Source organism: Impatiens glandulifera, chromosome 4 (genome assembly GCF_907164915.1).
Source record: "Impatiens glandulifera chromosome 4, dImpGla2.1, whole genome shotgun sequence".
Taxonomy (NCBI): domain Eukaryota; kingdom Viridiplantae; phylum Streptophyta; class Magnoliopsida; order Ericales; family Balsaminaceae; genus Impatiens; species Impatiens glandulifera.
This window is the reverse complement of record NC_061865.1, coordinates 60,945,264-60,965,871: the sequence shown is the minus strand read 5'-3', so window position 1 is coordinate 60,965,871 and position 20,608 is coordinate 60,945,264. Positions and strand designations below refer to the sequence as shown.

Genomic DNA, 20,608 nt, shown 5'->3' with positions numbered 1-20,608 from the left:
TTATTATAAACTATTTTTTTCTTTATTAAAAGTTGTGTCTTCTTAAGGGGTGACACAAGTGGCAGGCCAAGGTAAATCATGTCTTGTCCGATCACATGTTGATTAAATTCGTGTAAGCACGATCAAACGGGATTATTAATGTAACCATTTTTAAAAAAATTATTATGTATATCTATTTTTATATTTAGAAAATAATGTTAGTAATAAATTATAGTTATATTACATTAATAAAATTAATCATAAAGATAAATATAGTCTTAATACTTAATATTATTATATTTGTTTTATCCTTTTAAAAAAACTTGGATGTCAAATTTGTTTATTAAGAGATTAAGACTTACTGTTTTCAATTTTCAATTAGAGTGGATTATCCTAAACTAGATAGAAAAAAAATGTTAAATCAAATTATTAAAATCATACTCAATCAAAACTATAGTAATCAATATAATGGTGTAAATTACAGGATAAATATAATTTAAAATTAATATAAATCGAATTTAAACTAACATGTTCACAAAATATATGTACTAATCTCTTTATATACATAATTTAATGTATATAAAATAAATATGGATATAAATGATTTATTTCCATACTCTTTCTTTGAATGCTAAAAAAAATCATAAGAATATAATATCATAAATATATCTACTACTTGAGATTGTTTGGTAAATGTTTATTTAAATGTTGATTTTGTAATGTTATGATATTTTTAATAAAAAATATTAATATTAATATATAATAAATTAATTTTCTTAATAAAGAATAATTAAATATTTATATTAATTAATGAGATGATCAATTAAATAATGTTTAATTAAATGAAAAAAAAGCTTGTTTATAAAAGTTTTAAATTATAATTTCTTTTTATAATAATATAACTTTTTAATATATAAAACAATTTTTACTACAAAAGAAAATTTAAAATAATACTTATAATAAAAACAAAAATGATTACAAAAATCCCATATAGCAGAACACACGGATAACCCACAATAGTAATATTTATAAGTTTAGTTTTTCAATATAAAATAAATAACATTCATCCATTATAACATAATTTTTATATGAATTTAAAAAATGAAATTTCAAACTTGATTTTAGAGGGAAAACAAAATTATACATGAACAGGATTTTCAACAATGCAGATTCATAACACCAAATTTATATTTCAAATAATCCATCGATACATCAATAAGACTAAACCCTAACACCAAATATCAGATCTAGAAAATCAACTTCATTACATTCAAAAACCCTAGCAATTTCAAGAACTAGTGAATTTAGTAACAGCCTTAGTGCCTTCAGAAACAGCATGCTTAGCAAGTTCACCTGGAAGAACAAGTCTAACAGCAGTTTGAATCTCACGAGAAGTAATTGTAGGTTTCTTATTGTATCGAGCAAGACGAGATGATTCCTGTGCGAACTTTTCAAATATATCATTGATAAAACTGTTCATAATTCCCATCGCCTTACTTGAGATACCTACATCAGGATGAACTTGCTTCAAAACCTTGAATATGTAGATCTTGTACGTCTCGATGCTCTTCTTTGATTTCTTCTTCTTCTTATCGATTCCACTTGCTTCCTTTGAGATCTTCTTTTCTGCCCTAGGTTTCTTCTCCGCTGGCTTCTTTTCTGCTGGCTTCTTATCGGCCATTGGCGCCATTGAATCAAGTTAGAGAGAGAATTAGATCTGAAAATGAAATTGAAAGAAGGGAGAAAGTATGAGATTGGCGGGATACAGTATTTTCGGATGGATGTTTATATAGAAAGGGGAAAAGATTTTGATTGGGTAATGGGGTTTTACCTGGATTGATGACGTGGAGTCTATATACTGGGAATGGACGGATGAGATGTTTCCTGGTTTTTTTTAATTAAATTCAGAGATATATATTTAACAGTGAAGATATTTTTAATTGTATGATTATTTTATAAGAGAATAAAATATTTTTCTTACTAACAAATATAAAAGATTTGAAAAAATCTCATTATTTACATAATTCTAAAAATATATCTAAAATTAAATATTCATATAAGAATAAATATTTTATAAATTAAAATATTCATGTATAGTGCATAGAAGGATAACAATGGGATAATCGGTATAGGGTAGTGGCAGCTGCCCTCTTAGAGCAAAAAAAAATATATATAAAAAATAAGTTACCTTAGCAATCATGGAGAACTCCATGGACAAAAACGTTATATCATCATAGAATAGAATGGCCACTTTTTTCAATAGAGAGGCTTAGATCTTCGCAAATAATATTTTGAAATACATGAGAACTACTATGGTTAAAGCGCTTTCACATTAAGATTTAAAAGAACGACAATAAAAGAGAAATGAGGGTATATACTACCATCTCAACGAGTGAATCAATAGGATTGAAGCTATATTACAAATCAACCGTCTTAAACTTGGACTTGGCTTCGGACATCGAATTCGAACATAAAAACGTCTTATATATATTTTAAAGATTGGAATTAACTCATGTAGTATGTAGTAGGTAAATGATTGACTTAAAAAAGCGTATTCAAAACCGCCTAAGCTCCTGTTTATCTTCTACCTTCTATTATGGATTAACTTATGTCATTTCCTTACTCCAACAAGGCATTCTTTCTGAAAAACCAGATTTAATAGCTACGTCATATTTTTTTAAGAGTACCATCTTTTTTGTTTATTTTTCTTTCAAAGAGTGTTAGTCACATTTTTCAACTATCCCATTAGCTAAAGTTTTCGGTAATTACTATTACTATATCCGAAAAATTAGGAGTTGATACAAGAGCAGACCCCAAATCATAAATAAGATTAGATACACGGTGGATAAACAAAAATGAAGGACTGAATCGATGATACAGGTCCATAAGGAAATCCTTTAAGTTAGAATTCAATCCACCTACGAGAAAGAGGGTTAGAGGAGAATTATTAAACTAATTAAACTATTAAATAGAATATAAAATTATTAATCTTTACACTATAAAATAAAAAAATAAAAAAATTTAGTTTCGTATATACCCAAAATTTCGGAGTGGCTAGGTAGTGTATCCTAGTTCTGCCTCCATTATTTCAAATTTTCTTCTCACCAATCAAGATAATTATTATGAACAAATTATTTATATTAATTTTTAATATTTTATTTTGAATAACTAAGAAAATATAAATTTGTAACTTTTAATGGTTAAACTTATAAAATAATTCTATAAAAAAAAAAGAAATATTTGTCTAAATAGTTCTAACAATTTTCAAAAATTTATTAATTCATCTTAAAACAATTCAAAGTAGGAAAAATCAGCCTAAATCGGTATGATTACAGTTAAACTGTTTGATTACAGTTAAACTGTTCTTAATTGTCATCTTAGCAATTTAATTATCACCCTTTACTGTACATATTAAAACTATATATAGAAAATTATATGTAAATACTTAAAATCACTTTCTTTGATTTGAAAAGTATGAAAAAAAAATGAAATTTTATTTGTAAACAATTTTTTACCAGATCATTTTTGTTATATTTATTTGTAAACTATTTTTTACCAGTACATATTAAAACTATTTATAGAAATTATACGTAAATACTTAAAATCACTTTTTTTGGTTTGAAAAGTATGAAAAAAAAAATGAAATTTTATTTGTAAACTATTTTTTACCAGATCATTTTTGTTATATTGTTTTCTAAATTTACATTAAAGAAACTCGTTTCTTGAAATTATAAAATTACAAGAATTACCAAGAAATTATTCAAGAAAACAGATCAAAGTGAGCCATAGAACAATTAGGATCACAGAAAATGATCATAGATCTTGATCACTTCCCTGCAATTTGATATCAAAATTAAGATCGAAAAGACAGATAAATCGCAAAACTGAAACCAGAAAATGAAAAAAATGATATATCCAAAATGAGAATTATCTAAACAAATCAATTTGATTACAGAATCCAATTCAATTCAATTCAAACGAAAACCTAAAAACATGAAATCAGAATTCGAAAACCTAAGTGCTAGTAAATTTAGTAACCGCCTTAGTTCCTTCAGATACAGCATGCTTAGCAAGTTCACCTGGAAGAACAAGTCTCACAGCAGTCTGAATTTCGCGAGAAGTGATGGTAGGTTTCTTGTTGTATCGAGAAAGACGAGATGATTCTTGCGCGAGCTTCTCAAAGATATCATTGACAAAACTGTTCATAATCCCCATCGCCTTGCTAGAGATTCCAACATCAGGATGAACTTGCTTAAGTACCTTGAATATGTAGATCTTGTAACTCTCGATGTTCTTCTTTGATTTCTTCTTCTTCTTCTCGACTCCAGTTGATTCCTTCGAGATCTTCTTTTCTGCTCTCGGCCTCTTCTCCGCCGGAGTAGGTGCTTTCTCCGCCGCGACCGGCTTCTTTTCTGCTGGTTTCTTGATCGCCTTTGGCGCCATTGGTAATGAAGATTAGGTTATGACAAAACTTGAAACCCTAGATCGTCAGATTTCTGAGAAATGAAAAAGGAGAAAGCGGGATGTGATATTGGCGGGTTTTTAATTTTTGGACGGCTGAATATATAGATGGCAAGAAATTTTCTTATTGGTTAATTGAGGGTTTACAAGGATTGATGACATGGCATATCATTTCTCGGTTGGATCATTTAGTTACTGCAGTACAATGAACGGGTGAGATCTGCTATCAAGAATGTTATTTTATTTTTTATATTTATTCTAATTAAGGTGATTTTTATTGAAAATTTATCCAATATATAATTTTTTAAAGAGATAATCTGAAATTTAATTTTTTTTTTTCAACCAATATTTTTTTCCTCTGAAAAGTTAACACAATTAAATAATAATAATATTTTTTAAAAGAAGACTTTCATAAAATAAATTAGTGCGATCATATTTGTTATAAAAATAAAATTATATCTTAATTTAAAATTTATCAAAAAAATAAATTTATTTTGTTCATTTTTCAAGTAAAAAAATTTAGTTTAATTTAGTTTAATCAAATATTTGTTGTCAAATAAAAACAAAATATATTGAAAAAATATCAAATATATACTCTTTTATTTTAGAGACAGTCTGAAATTTTATACACGGTTTAATTTGTTTTTTCAACCAATATTTTATTCTTTTATTATAATTCATAATAAAAATTTGATAAAATATATAATTTTTAATATTAATATATTTCATGTATACATAAAATAAAACTAATGCATATCTAGTTATCAATTTAGCCTGTTTGCTAAACACAAAAATCATTATTTTTAAATCAAAACTAATTATATTTATTAGAAAAAAAGGTTCATCAAATAATTTTTTATAACTTAATTTAAAAATTATCAAAAAAATCACTAATTGCATTCATTTTTCACCTTAAAAAAGTTTAATACAGTTCAATCAAATATTTGATATCAAATAAAAATAATTTAACTTTTACCTAGATAAATTTTATAAGATTATAACAAAATATTAAAAATAACCTCAATATTTCATAAATAATTACAATAAATTAGGGAATACTATGACCATATAATAAAAGAAAAACATCTAAAAATGCATCTCAAGAAATACCAACACCAAATACATCAAAATGATAACTTCAAGTTTTCTTTCAAAACTTTGATATATTTTTTTAAACCACATTAGAAAACGAGGTCAAGTTTCCAGTAGAGATAAACGAACCATATACATGTCATTTTCCAGTAGAGAATAGAGATAAACAACCATATACATGTCATAAAAATCAAACGATAAAACACACATGTAAATCAAAAGATATCATGATGGACACAAATCTTAAACAAGATAACCCAGATGGACACAAATCTTAAACGAGATAACCCATATAGATCATAGCTGAGAGGTCAGACAAGCTAGGCACAAGCTAATTCAACATTGTTGGGCACCACAATTTTAGTGTTCTAAAAAGCTAAGCAACAAAAGATGAATATCCTTGATGACAATGCTTCTATGATGAAACAAACAAGAATAATAACTTTAAACTTCTATTTTTGTTCGATTTCAAAATGTGTCATGCAACAAAGTACTAATGTTACAAATATACTCGTTTTTCTTTCGTCAAAGGCAACCTGGATCACTTTCCAGACTTTTTTATGATCATATTGTCCCTATATAGAACATAAAGACTGTCACTTATTCTGATTTTGATCCAACAACTGTCTAAGCAATTGCAATAGAATGTCAACTTATCATCAGATTTTCAAATATCTTCCAAATTCCAATCCATTCCAATAATAATATGCAGAAGAAATAAGATCACCAAAACTGATTCATTGAAGATATGGCATAATTCTAAAATGAAATTACTCTGATATTGGGTCTAAATAATCAATCACAAATATAGAGAATATCAATCAATCAATAAAAACTTTATGCCTTTGTATCCTGTGATTGGAAACATTAAGTTTCACCAAAATTGTCACATAATCCATTCATCATTCACCAAACTCATGGAAAACTGTCAAAGTAAGAACATAAATTTCACAAACAGCCATGTCTATACTGTAAAAACTAGAAAAGCTCACTCCAAAGAGAAGAACCTTATTAAGTTCATGGAAATATTTGAATTTCGATTCTCTATTTAAAACTCGAAGAACCTGCACTCACATTGCGATGAAGAATCCGACTGCTGCCAGAATCTCCTGATTCAATCAACTCCCTCAGCCCCAAATTGCTCTTTTTCTCCTCTATCTCCTCCAGCTTTTCATCATCATCATCATCTTCATCCACTAGGTTTTCAACAACAGGCTTAGACTTCAAGTTTTGTTTTTCAAAGTAATTCCCATAAATATACTCAGGTGTATATCCATCTTCATCATCAAACAACATTATATGACCATGCCACTCCCAAACCCGATAATCAGAATCGGGTTCTTCATGATACCCAACACAGATATGATGTTCGCCAATTGAAATAGCCTGACCGGAATTAGGCTTCAGGGTTTCGATTTTCCCGCTGAGAATTGTTCGGATAATCTCCTTCTCAACTTTGGATTCTTCTCTAGCAAGCTCGGTTTTTTCATCATCGTTTTCTTCGTCATCGGGTATGTTGGAGATAGCATCGATGAGGATATCTTCTAGGGTTTTGTTCGAGAATGGAGAAGATGATTGTGTGTTTGGTGGTCGGATTTGAAGCTTACCCATTAGGGTTTGAAGCATAAGATTGTCGAAGTTAGGAGTGCTGTTGAATGAACTCATGGTTTCAATCGCTCAAAATAACTTTTGATTTGTTGAATTGTGAATGATTCGTACTCAGATAGAAGGAAGAAGAAGAAGATTTGTAAATTTTAGATATTTGAGGAATTAGGGTTTTTGAAGCAAAGAGAGGCTATGAGGGTTTATGCTTTTCTAGGTTTTCACTTTTAGGGATGACTATATATCATTTTTATTTTATTTTATTATGATTGAATTTTCATTTAAAAAATAGCATAAAAATATATCTCATATTCAAATCACAATCACTTCAATATATTCAAATTCAACCAACTAATAATATATGTATAAATATTAATTCTAAACTTTGTTTGAAATTCAAGCTAAATATGTTTTTTTATTATAAAATTATTTTAAAATATATGTTGTTTAATAATATATCTTAATTATATATATATATATATATTAATAAATTTAATTTTTTTAATCTCAATTATACTATAACTCAAACTCTAATTTCAAATAAAATAAATAAATTTGTACAAATATAAAAGATTAAATTTATTCAGCTTATTCAATAAAACTTTGTGTATTAAGGATTTTAATTTTTATATTAAATATATTATATTAATAAATTTGATTTATTATAAATTAAATTAATAATATTATTTTTTTTTTAAAAGTAAACTTATTTTTAATATAAAATTATTTTATTTAACTCAAAACAAAAATAAATTGTTTAGAAAGCTTTTATTTGACTATCTTCGGTTATTAATATTTCAAACTATTGTTTCTTCTTATTTTAATAAAAAAACATATCTTTTATAAAAATAAAAATATTTTATTTGACTTTTAAATATATAGTTATTATTATTTTATTATTATTATATATATATATATATATATCATAAAGAATTCATTAATATGCTATCTTATTTATTTGTGTAATCCTTTCTATATTTTCACTCATTGAAATAGTCTGGCCGGAATTTGACATTAGGGTTTGATTGATACCTAATATTTAGGTAAAAAATCACATTTATTTCAATATACTCAAATTCAACCCTATGTATAAATATTAATTCAACTTTGTTTCAAAACCAACCTAAACATGTATTTTAGTTTAAAAGAAATTATAAATTTATTTAATTTTATTATATTCAAATATCCTATTTCATTATATTATACAATATTCTAAAATATATCTTAATTTTATATATTAATAAATTTAATATTTATTTTTCAAACTAAATTTTATTATAATTAACTTTTAGATCAAGTTTTTCAAATAAACAAATTTTTGAACATATATAATACACTTTATGTTAAATTGATTCAGCTTATTCGTCTGATAAAATGATCGTGTACTAAGTAATTTGACCGATTTCGTGTTCGTGTAGGTATTTCGTGTGATTATACATAAAATTAAAATAATTTTTATATTAAATATATTATTTTAATAAATTTGATTTTACTTATAAATTAAAATAATAAATATATTTGAAATCAAATTATTATTATTTTTTAAAATATTTTTTATTAGAATAAAAACAAACACTAGTTTAAAGTATTAAAAAATGTAGATAGTAAACAAAAGCATTTTAAATATATTTTTGTTTTGTTTGTAAGTTAAATAAATTGATAATATCAAATAATGGTTATACCTTCAGAATTTTTTATGGTAACATTATTGTTAGATATTGAAAGAAAAGTATAAATTGTTTTAATAAAATAGTTCAAAAAGAAAGTAAAATTCAAACAAAACCTTACTTAAAAGGTATGTGTTGTAAAATAATTATGACCCTAGTATAAATGTTGTTAAGGTTTTTATATAAAAAATAAAATAAAAAGAACAATAATAAAAATAAAAATAAAAGTAATAATAATAATAATAAAAATAAAAATAATAAAATTACTAATAATAACAATAATAATGTAAATTCTTATTATAATAATAATAACAAAAATTACAATAATAATTATAATAAATAATAATAATAATAATAAATATTAATAAAAATAATAATAAAATAATAATAACAATAATAATATAAATTATAATAATAATAAAATAATAATAAAAATAATAATAAAAATAATGGTAATAATAATAACAATAAAAATAATAAAATTATTAGGCCTCAAAATTATTAGGAAGCGGGTGGGTTACATCCAATAATCACTTTTTGTTTGTTAATAAGCGTAGTTCGCAGGAAAATTAGATTTGAAAAAATTATTAATAATAAATAAAGAAAACAGATATTTTGTACTTGGCATGATACGAAGTAAGACATCATGTATGTGTATGAGATTAATAACTAAATTAAATTGTATATTAAATAAATAATTTTAAAGTCATTTTATATATTCCAAAATCAATCCATCTATTTAGAAAAAGAAATGATTTGGTGAGGGAATGACGTGGCATAATCTTATTAGCTGAAAAAATCAAATAATTTCTCTCTTTTCTCTCTTTCCTCTCACTTTTACATTTTCCAACCAATGAAGGTTCATTCCCTCACTCTATCACTTCCCATTTCTCACTAAATTCCCTCACTCTATCCCTCCCCATTTAGAAATAGTTTATTTGACTATCTTAAATGTTTTTAACTAATGTTTCCTTTTATTTTAATAAAAAAAATTATGCACTTTTAAAAATAAAAATTCTGTTTAACTTTTAAATCTATAGTTATTACAGATACTAATATATGATCAATTAATTTAAGGATTATATATCCACTGCATCACAAATCAAAACCAAGCGTTTCTAAATAAGAACTATAATATTTTTTTTCATTTAACAAATAATAATATACTATAAATATGAATTTATGACCAGAAGTATTGTAAATAAATCATGAATAGAATAAACATCTAAAAATATGATAAGGGATATGGTAAATTATTATAAAAACAAAATAAATAATTACCCTTGTAATAAATTAATTTTGACAAGTTTTCACTATTATTTTATAATACAGATAAAAAAGATAAAATCAATTATTTTAATAGAAATGAGTATTTTCTAAACAAAACATATACATTATAAAGGAATATTCAAAATATCATTAAATTTAATATTCTTGACATAGTACAAAACTGAAATAATAATGACCAAATAGATGGTCTCCAAAATGGTATAAACAATACATGAAAAATATCAGCAATGTAACGAATTACAATAATGAAATTATTAAAATCATACTATATAGCATAAACAATTTTCGTAATCATCTCGACATTTCTGTATATAAAAACTTATAATAGAATAACATATATATAAGAAACCCGATCCAACAACAACTACCGCCTCAAACTCTCAACAACGTAATCAGCATAAAGATCCCTTTTCATGATAAAATAAAAACAAGATATTTAGTTGGATCCAAAAAACAATTAAGAATGTTAAATAGGCGAGAACATGAAGAAATCTTACATTGAGTGTTGGATAGCATCGAAGGCACTTGTGGATGGCAGAAATTCGTCGACAGCAACTTCTTTGTTCTCGTTCTTTTTGTCTAGTTTATTTTCGTTAAGCATAAACTTATGATAAAAAAATATTTGTCACAAAAAACAATTGATGAAAATCATGTTAAAAAAAGGATACAGTCCTCAAAGAAGCGACGGATCTCAGCCAAACGATGTGGGGGGAGCTCGTTTATGTCAGTATAGTGACGATATTCAGGATCATCAGCACAAACAGCAATGATCTTATCATCCTTCTCGCCCTGAATTGAGTGGAAAAAAACGTTACTATTATAAGAAAAAAATATCCCCAGTTTGATTTAAACTATACATTTAAGTTTTTAAGATCCACCAACCTGATCAATCATAGGCATTAGGCCTATTGCTTTCGCCCGGAGAAAGCATCCAGGAAGAACAGGTTCCTGTGTTATAGAACCAAACGAGAATACAATGATTATGTATCACGATCCAGATTACAACAACCAATAATTTCGATCCAATAATTGACGAAAGAACACAAACACCACTTATAAAGTAGCAGCTACCTGCATGATAACCAAGACATCGATAGGATCATTATCCTCGCAAAGGGTACGAGGGATAAAACCATAGTTGTGTGGATAAACGACAGACGAATAAAGAATCCTGTCCACCTGTTCATCATCACAAGCAGGCAGAACAGAGATATATATAATATATAAGGAAATCAGAAATGGAAAAAACAGAGTTTTCTTTCTTTATTATCAGAATTCACATTTATAATATTACCTTGATCATCCCTGTTTTCTTGTCTAGTTCATATTTCACCTTACTTCCCTTACTAATTTCAACCACCTGCAAATAACAATTAAATCAGCCACAATCCAGTTTCATCATGATTCAATGAAGGAAGTATTCCAAATTCTAAGTAATTCTTACACAATTGAATATCTGTGGGGCATCAGGTCCTGCAACAATTGTAGAAACAATTTAGCATAATCCTACAACAAGTTAATGAAAATAAGTCCTGTTAATTAATGAATTAATCAATTACCTATCTCAAGATCATGCCATGGATGTGCAGCAATTGATTTCCTGGTTAGAGATGAAAGCAGTCTTTCGTTGAGGGGAGCATGAGAAGTTTTGTGAGAATATTGAGCTTTAACTGGAGTTTCAATCGGTGGAACCATCTTTAAAACCTGTATTAAAGCATGAATGATAAGATAAACTTCTATTCCGATCTGTAACCGCTATAGATCTGGAAAAGTAACATTGATACAGCGATGATCTTGCTAAGCATGATCTATAGAGCAGAATATCATATTCAAATGTTGAGAATGAAGCGTACGTAACACAAAGCAAGGTGACATAAATTTGCAACAACTAAAAACGATGAATCGAAATACAGAGATGAACTAAGCAAGCACCGACACAATAACACTAGCTAGAAAAAGCAGAAACGAAAGGTTAATAATCTCCTTGGAGACGATGAAGAAGAAGGAAGAAGATCAACAAAATGAAATCACTATTCCAATAATAAAAAAATGTTGAGAAAGAAGCGTATACATAACACAAAGCAAGGTGACAACTGACATGAATTTGCTACAACTAAAAACGATGAATCGAAATAACAGAGATGAACTAATCACGCACCGACACAATAACAGTAGCTAGAAAAGAAGAAACGATCGATGATCTTGCTAAGCATGATCTATAGAGAGGAATATCACCATTCACCGACATCCAACTCATATTCAAATGTTGAGAAAGAAGAACGTACAAGTAACAGAAAGCAAGGTGACATGAATTTGCTACAACTAAAAACGACGAATCGAAATAACACTGGAATCATACCTGAAAATTGCAGTTCCTTGAAGACGATGAAGAAATGAAGTCAGATCTGGAGCGGTTGTTTAGATTAGAGAGAAGGAAGGAAGGAAGGAAGCTCAATCTGTACGCATTCCCGCTCTCAGTTGCAGAGATTTGGCATTTAAAGGAGATGAAAAGGAAGGAAAAGTACGAAGCACATTCTACGCTTCGTTTTCTCTCTCTTCACGTATGAAATGGAATCAAGTAGATTCTCAGCATCGAAGCCAGCTGTGTCACGACGGTGGTGGTGGAACACTTAGGACTTGATTGATTTCAATTATTTCTTTTATTTCATCATTCTAAGAGATTTCCATTTTTATTAAACAATATTTTAAGGCCGGTATTATTGGTATTATTGGGATATATTGGATAAAAATTGCGAACTCGGTTGGATAGATGAAAGATTATACAATCGGAATAAGTCACACTCGTCGTCTTCTTCAATTCAATCTCCTTGCATTTGCAGGAAGAATGAGAATAAAATTTTATGACGTAACAAGTCTTGATTTGGGTAGTTATTATCTGTTTTTAATTGTATTTTTTTTTTGTAATCTCCTTTGTTTATTTTTTCGAATGTTACTAAATAGTTTCTTTAGGGTTTTTTTGATTACTATCCTTTAATTATAACTAAGATTTATTTAATTTTGATTATTGACTTCCCACTTTTAAGATTTTTAATGAAATGATATTAAGCGTTTTCTAAAAAAAATGGTAGGACGTTCAGTGATCACGGTCAACAAAATGCGTTTACTCCACGATTTTTCTGGAAAATTGGAGTAAGAGGTCGGTGAATTCATTGATCTTTTTGAAAAATTTCAAACTCGTTAACGTTAAATTTGATGTTAAACTTGTTCGTTGGTGAACATTTTTGGCTTATGTTTTTTCTAATACTCTAAAATGGTTAATTTTCTTATGTTTTGAGTGTATTTAGTTTTTAATCTGTTGTTAGGCTTAAAATCATTACACCATGGACTCTTTGATATTTGGTTATTGTTTGTTTTTTTTAGGATTTGATTCTAAAATTCAACCATTTAATCTATTTTTTATATATTTAAATACTAGAATTACAATTTATTTAATTATATAAAATTAATTTATTTTAAAAAAATGTTTTTTTTTTAACTTTTAACAATAAAACTGATTTTTTTAGAAAATTTAATCAAACTCATTTTCCCAATAACCACCGCATCAAATGAGCCCATACATATTGAATGGACATTTAAAAAATAAAATAAATTTAAATCTTATATTCAAATCAAACAAGTCCTATCAGTTGCTGTTTCTTGGCGGGTCACTCTGGAGGACCCGCATTACGACAAAGACGGAATTCCTAACGGTCTTGCTATTTATTTTATTTTATTTTATTTTATTAATTCTCGAGTAACAAAATAATAATAAAATAATTAATTTTAAAAAAATAAAATTTGAACTAATTCAACAAACTTTTGCAATACCAAATTCAAACCACCAACTTTTTTTTAAGCATCACCCAATTAAAGAAACTACACACCAAATTATACTTTTCTTAATGAGTTTGAAAACAACATTTTATAATATTTATTTCTAAAAAAATGAGATAAATGTTTAAATTAATATTAGCTATTGGGAACATGATTCTTCAATAAAGATTTTTGTTTTTAAATACTAGGTTTTCAAATCAATTTCATTAGAACTATGAGAATATTTGTTTGTGGAGGAATAAAATATTTATATTTAATAAAATGGATTCTCCTTTAATATAAAGCAATACACATAGATATATCTATGATTTTGAATACATTTTGTTTGTTGTAAAAAGAAAGATGGCTTGAAGCAACCTCAATAGTCAATGTTATGATTCCTTCCCTTTTTAATAGATTTATGTAAATAAGGATATTGTTTCTTCATTAGGATTATGCATACCGATAAGTCTTATAAATAAATATTCTTTTGAAAAAAAAAGATGAAAATGCAAATAACGACTCGATTATCTTAACTTGCATGGTCGTTATCAAATGTTTGGTTTTGTTTTTTTAATTATTTATAAAATTTAATATAAGTATGTTTTTAGAAGAAAACACGAGCTATGTAGTGTTAATTGAAGATAATATAGTTTATTTAGAAAAAAAATGAATTATTCAATGTTATTAAATTAAATATTTCTTTTAAAAATAATAAATTATTTTTTTATTAAATAACTCACATTCTTTTATTAGCTATATATGGTTTTTGATTTTTTTTTTATAAAGTATAGTTTATTATTTTAATTATCAAATCATTCATGTCAACCAAAATACTACAAACCCTTCATTTATATCTACAAAATTTAAATTATTTTTTTTATTTATAGTAATTCAACAAATTAAAAAACATTATAGTAATGCAACAAATTACAAAAACTTCAAATAACCGAGCCCTTACAGTTACTCTAATCAAAATATTAACAAATAATAATAATAATTATTATATATTTTATACTTTTTAAATTTTGTACCCAAATAATTATAAAACTAATTTTTTATAAGTCAAAATAAACTGTAGAATTAAGATTATTAAAATAATCAAATGTTAGAAGTATACCATAGAATAATAGTTTGTCAAAAAATGCCTAATATTTAAATTAAGATTAATTTACAATCTCAAATAAGTAAATCATTATAGTAATCAGTTGTCACAAATAAATAAAAACAAAATTATATTAATATTTGTTGAATAATCTAAGATAAAAAACAAACTGAATATTATAAACTTAATCAAATATTTAATAAATAAGCTGAATCAAGCTAATCCTTAGTATAATTCTACAATGTTATATACCAACTTTGACCATTAAAATTTCACACTTTTATGCAAATTTTCAAATATGACAAAGTTGATTCACATGTAAAAGGTTGACCAACCAGTAAAAACCCTCAATTCTAGAATACAGACTTAATCAATTGAGATGTGCTTCAAAGTTCAAGGTCAATGCCTCGTTTCAAAACACTTTTCAAATGATTTCTAACGTAAGCACAATCAAAAACATGACATTTGATTGGCTAATTTTAGAAACTCAAAAGGCAAATAAAATAAACCATTTGGAACTCAATGTTGTGTCAATTGTAACCCAAGAGCAAGAGGAATTTAGATCATTTTGTGGCAAAATATGATATACTGGAAATTCAGTTTGGCTTCAAGCTTTACCCTAATTTTCGAGGTCAGACTCGAAAAAACAAAAAAATAAAACATGAACACGAAAATACATTCCTATGCATAATTCTTCAGGTAATCAACATTTGTGTCACCCTCTCACAACAATGTGCACTAGTATACAACTGTGAATCACAAAAACAAATGTACATTGGACCTTGAAATGGTCGCCCCAGAAAACAACTCTTTCTCTACTAGTAAACCCCACACATCGAATCCCAGATTCACAGCTGCATAATCAAACCAGACTTAATAAGAAACAAATTCTAGAAAATATATGTCCAATTTGGCTTCTTTCATTTGATTGCAACATTTGTCTAAGTCAATGTTTTAGAACACAACTTAAAATTGATTTGTAAGCTATCAATACAACTTTAACTATGTAAATTAATCAAATTATATTTAAGAAATTTCATTTGATTTATCACACTTGACTAATTAAATACTTAAAAACACTTTTATCAGACATTCTATTAGTCTAAATGTTGGACAGAGATGAAAATACTTTTTATAGCTGTGATCTAAGATCAATTAGATTCAACTTAAATTGATCTAGAAAATATAGCTTAAAATTCGGAAAAGTAGGGATGATTTGACTCGATAATAACATAAAAAAGACAACTTTAACCCCATATAAATGAATCAAATTGCGTTACTATAAGGGTAAATAGCAGGTTATTAGTCAAAAATTTAATCAAATCAACTTACATATCTAATTCGACATTTAAAATCCTATATTCAACACTTAATTTTCAGTTTTATCAATCACACCCTTAGTCTAAAGGCTGATTAGCCATCTCCTTTTCACTTACCCATTTTATCTGAACAATAACAATAATATTTATGGGAATGAAAATATATTTCTTTCCCTTTTTACCTTTTTTATATAAGAGTGCCCGGCAACAATTGTTTACTTTCATCCTTCCCATATATGCGCTGAAGCTCGCGAGTGGCAGCTAAGAATGACTCTGAAAATAACAAGAAACAAATCAGAGGATGATATCATTCACAAAGAGAAATGACAAATAGACAGATTGGAATTGATACTTACCTTTCCAAAGCCGGAAAGATTTTTGGTTAATTGGCGATCCAGTTATGGTCTGGATAACTTCAAATAACAAATTCTGTGGGGTATTTCTGAGCTCTTGAACAATACCATAAATGGTCTTCCCATTCTCAAAGTAAATGTGATTGTTTGGATGTTTTGTTTTGCATGATGCGTGACGTTCAAACTCATACGCATTGATAGCCTAAAGGTGAGATCATAAACTGCCTAAATATACTATTACAAAATAAAGTTAATAATATTGATTTTCAATCTGACCTTAGAATAATTGCATGATGGACAGCTACAAAGGTACCCGGAACCTTGTATGATCCCGCGGAGTTCCTTCTGCCGTTCAGTTGGAAAAAACATAAAAACATAACTAACCACCAAAAAATCAAATCATTTGATGAATAAATGTAATTATTACTCGGGCCTTGTTATTTGGATCATCAATTCAAGGATTCAGATCATCAACTAAATTGTTAAAATACCCTTCCTTATTTTTTTAAAAACATTTTCAAATATTAAATACAAAGGATATTTTTGTCAACAAACAAGTCCAAATAAGATTCCAAACAAGCTCTACCTCGCGTGACCAAGCCATGTATTTCACAGGAACACCATCCAACATTCCAGTAGACAGTAAACTTCGAACATTTGAAGGAAAACTGTTAGGAGAAGCCTTTTTGCCCGTCTTATCATCCTTCTTCCTAGAACCGGCTTCATTTATGCAAGCACTCATATTAGCAGCACTAACAATTGCATCATCAGATAATGTTTCAGACCTTTGAACAGAAGTCTGGCCTGTCAACAAGCCATAACTGCATAAAATCCTTGCAGATGATTCCTCGTCATCCTGAAAGCCTCCAAATGATATGATATTACTACTGCCTTTACCAAACGACTGACCCATGGACGAAACCCTCCTGTCAAAATTGTTGAATGCAAGCTCGGTTGATGTGCAATTATTCATCAATAAGGCGTTTCCACTGCCCTTACTGAAATTCTGACTTAACGATCCATCATCTAGTCTCGGATATGACTGGCTAATAGATACAACAGCATTATGTTCACAATCCTTATCGTAGGCCCCATTAATACTCGGAATAACATTATCTGTCTTGACAAAGGATTCGTTGATTGTCAAATCACAATTCTCCTGATAAACATGACCAATTGTGGAAGTGCTGTCGTCTTCATTGTTATAAGGCTGCCCCATGGATATGAAATTACCATCTACCCTATTATAACTGTCACCCATGGATATAACATTTTCATTACCTATTCCAAACGAAAGACCCATGGGCATGCAATTATCGTCTCCTCGAGAATAGACATTCCTTGATGACGGAGATATGAAATTCTCAGAATCTTTGACTTGGTTGACTTTAACTTTCCTAATCCCACCATAGTTAAGCTCTGATCTATGATCTTCAAATGGATGAGAAATAGATAACCCAAAGGAGGAGTCATTTCCAAAAGTATCCTCAATTCCCTTTCGTCCAGTATTGATATTGTTAGCAGCATCCATATTTGCAAAGTTTCTCTCATTATAACCAATTGTTCTCGAAGATTCTGAATCAAATATACGCTCTGTTAGTTCGCTTCCAATTGATTGGAAATTAGTACCATTTCCCCAAGGAGAAATATTCGAATTCAGAAGTCCAGAGAAGGTATGAAGGTTTGGAGCTTCAACTGCTTGTTTTTTGCTGGGAAATAGATCCGCCTCATTGCCATCCATGAACCAGTGATGGGGACGTTTTGCCTCCACCATTACAGATGAATCGTCAAATGGAATTTCTCCATCTTGTAAACACCCACCAGTTTTTGGCATCCAAAAGCTCTTATCTTCAAAAGACTATACACAAAATTAAATGTTAGACATCCCAAATCTAGCTAGTTAAAAGAATAAAATCCAAAAGCATTTATTAGTTTTCTATAGATGATGTTAAATGATTTTAAATGCCTCTACAAGATAAAATCCTTCAAAAAAGGATACTAAATACTTCAAGCCACAATCAGATTGAAACATACCATTAAAGTTGATTTTAGAAATTAAGCCATGATCATAGAGAAGAAACAAACCCTATTCTGGAAATAAAGAATTGAAAAAACATACCATTTCACCACTTCAAATACTTTCTTTATTCTCCTTTTCAGCAAACTTGTTTACCTGAAATCATAAAGGTATTCAATCCAAAGCTCCCTCCAAGAAATTAAAATTCTCATTTTCTTTACAAAACTCTTTCCATTCAAAGATTACGATTTCCAGCTCATTAGTCTAAGTGAAATGATCTGTTAATTATCGGAAAAAAAATATAAAAAAAATCTTGCCAGAAGGAATCTAAGATTAACAACAACTCAATAATGGAGATGACATAATACCTACTCTAGAAAATTTAGAAAATCATAAACGATCCAAAGTTAACAAAGAAAACACACAGCTTACATGCAATGATGAAAATGTCAATCGCGATAGTACATATACTTACTCATGGTTAAAACTAGAGATGTAAAGATGAATCGGAAGCGAAGAACTTGACGGCGAGATTACTCCGGCGAGGCGAGATTACTCCGGCGATTGATGAGATGAAAATGGTGATGATTTTGCAAGATCTGATGAAAGTAAGAGTGAGGTCTAATTTTTGGTGTCTTTTCAGGTTCTCTAGAGAATAGAAATGTTGAGGTTTTCATTTAGAGAGAGAATATGAAGAAGAAGAAGAGAGAGAATAATGATGCCCTGCACGATCCAAAATCAATCAAGTGTATCTCTGCCGTATACATGGAGATGGTGGAAATTAATCTTGGCCGTTGATTAATCCGAACCTGGTTGATGACACGTAGGTTCGTACTTTGGCACGTGTGGTGAGATACCTTTCGGTAAAGTGTGGGTGGGCCCATTTAATTTACTTTTATGGGTCCATTAAAGTCTGTCTTAATTATGTAATCATTTTGTTAAGTTTGGTTTAATGGGCTGATTACAGAACTTAATATTAGATATTGGGCTAAACTTAAATGGGGCCCGCTTATCATTATATACTGACACAATGAAGGCCAGTCAGCAGTATATAGCCCATTATAAGAAAGAGCAAAAAGGCCCGTATACAAAATTGGAAACATTTTTGGGGCCCACAAAATATTCGTCGGGAATAAAAGAAACCTAGGCCTATGTTACGTAGTGGAGGGAGAAGTTATGACTGATGTCATTCAATAGCGAACATACTATCTAAATCTAATTTTTTTTTTTATATTTATAAATGATCGTTTTTTTTTGTCAATTTTTTTTTATTAAAATCGAGAGTTGAATGCATTTTCTAAAAAGAGGTGAAAAAAAAGTTACAAAAAAATGTTTATTGATGCTAAAATTTGAAGAAGAAATTTTTTAAACCTACCGTATCAAAATTATTTCTTTGAAACTTTCTTCTATATCATTCGTACCATAAAATATAGTCTTTCCTTCATGGCTAAATAGACATGGATGATTTATAAGTTCTGAAGGACTTGAGACAATAAAAAATAATATGATATATTGTTTTTACCTTAAAGATGGAGATTGCATCTATTAACAATTCATAAATAACTTTTTTTAATCTAACTAAATTTAATTTTTAAACAATATACATGTGAAAGTGTATATTTTAGTAATGTGGATGATGCTTTTATTTAATATTAAAAATTATGGTCAATATATATAAACTTCTAACAATATTATATTTATATTTTTTTGACATTTCTGTTGGATGGTTGAAAGTAATGTAAAGTTTGATTATAATTTGGATAAAATATTATTTAGTATTTATTTTTTTTACCAACAGAATTGTTTTCAACTAAATCACAAGATTCCAATAAAAAACGAGGTGCTCAAAGAATTTGTGTTTGCAAACCCTAACGACATCCAATGACTCAAGAATTGGATGGAATCGAAGG

The 20,608-nt window shown here is 27.9% G+C and overlaps 3 protein-coding genes and 1 pseudogene across 4 annotated transcripts; all 4 read right to left on the bottom strand.

The window, feature by feature from the left end:
* Positions 1–1,133: 1,133 nt before the first annotated feature.
* Positions 1,134–4,502, bottom strand: LOC124936304 (annotated as a pseudogene).
* A 1,902-nt stretch (positions 4,503–6,404) lies between these two features.
* On the bottom strand, positions 6,405–7,306 carry LOC124934202. The gene has a single exon (XM_047474694.1). It carries the CDS (start codon positions 7,195–7,197, stop codon positions 6,577–6,579), a length of 621 nt encoding a protein of 206 aa, XP_047330650.1. The 5' UTR covers positions 7,198–7,306; the 3' UTR covers positions 6,405–6,576.
* A 2,941-nt stretch (positions 7,307–10,247) lies between these two features.
* LOC124934201 (soluble inorganic pyrophosphatase 4-like) lies at positions 10,248–11,827 on the bottom strand. Its single transcript, XM_047474693.1, has 8 exons — positions 11,651–11,827; positions 11,536–11,564; positions 11,386–11,451; positions 11,163–11,270; positions 10,974–11,039; positions 10,760–10,880; positions 10,589–10,670; positions 10,248–10,498 (listed from the first exon to the last, which is right to left on the bottom strand). Exons 1-8 carry the CDS (start codon positions 11,784–11,786, stop codon positions 10,456–10,458), a joined length of 651 nt encoding a protein of 216 aa, XP_047330649.1. The 5' UTR covers positions 11,787–11,827; the 3' UTR covers positions 10,248–10,455.
* A 3,839-nt stretch (positions 11,828–15,666) lies between these two features.
* On the bottom strand, positions 15,667–19,422 carry LOC124934459. 2 transcript variants are annotated; one of them, XM_047474997.1, is made up of 7 exons: positions 19,174–19,422; positions 18,801–18,854; positions 17,268–18,539; positions 16,958–17,023; positions 16,685–16,883; positions 16,512–16,601; positions 15,667–15,865 (listed from the first exon to the last, which is right to left on the bottom strand). In XM_047474997.1, exons 2-6 carry the CDS (start codon positions 18,801–18,803, stop codon positions 16,516–16,518), a joined length of 1,626 nt encoding a protein of 541 aa, XP_047330953.1. In that variant the 5' UTR covers positions 18,804–18,854; positions 19,174–19,422; the 3' UTR covers positions 15,667–15,865; positions 16,512–16,515. The 2 variants fall into 2 exon arrangements, with proteins under 2 accessions (XP_047330953.1, XP_047330952.1); XM_047474996.1 differs by having other exon boundaries at positions 16,958–17,026; positions 19,174–19,421.
* Between the last annotated feature and the right edge of the window lie 1,186 nt (positions 19,423–20,608).

Coding starts and splice junctions, on each gene's coding strand:
- LOC124934202 (XM_047474694.1), bottom strand. CDS start 7,197: ATGAGTTCATTCAACAGCACTCCTAACTTCGACAATCTTATGCTTCAA.
- LOC124934201 (XM_047474693.1), bottom strand. CDS start 11,786: ATGGTTCCACCGATTGAAACTCCAGTTAAAGCTCAATATTCTCACAAA. Junction 11,040..11,162: donor ATGTCTTGGTTATCATGCAG/GTAGCTGCTACT, acceptor TCTATAACACAG/GAACCTGTTCTTCCTGGATG. Junction 10,881..10,973: donor TAATGCCTATGATTGATCAG/GTTGGTGGATCT, acceptor CACTCAATTCAG/GGCGAGAAGGATGATAAGAT.
- LOC124934459 (XM_047474996.1), bottom strand. Junction 17,027..17,267: donor ACATGGCTTGGTCACGCGAG/GTAGAGCTTGTT, acceptor ACTGAACGGCAG/AAGGAACTCCGCGGGATCAT. Junction 16,884..16,957: donor CATCATGCAATTATTCTAAG/GTCAGATTGAAA, acceptor TCTCACCTTTAG/GCTATCAATGCGTATGAGTT.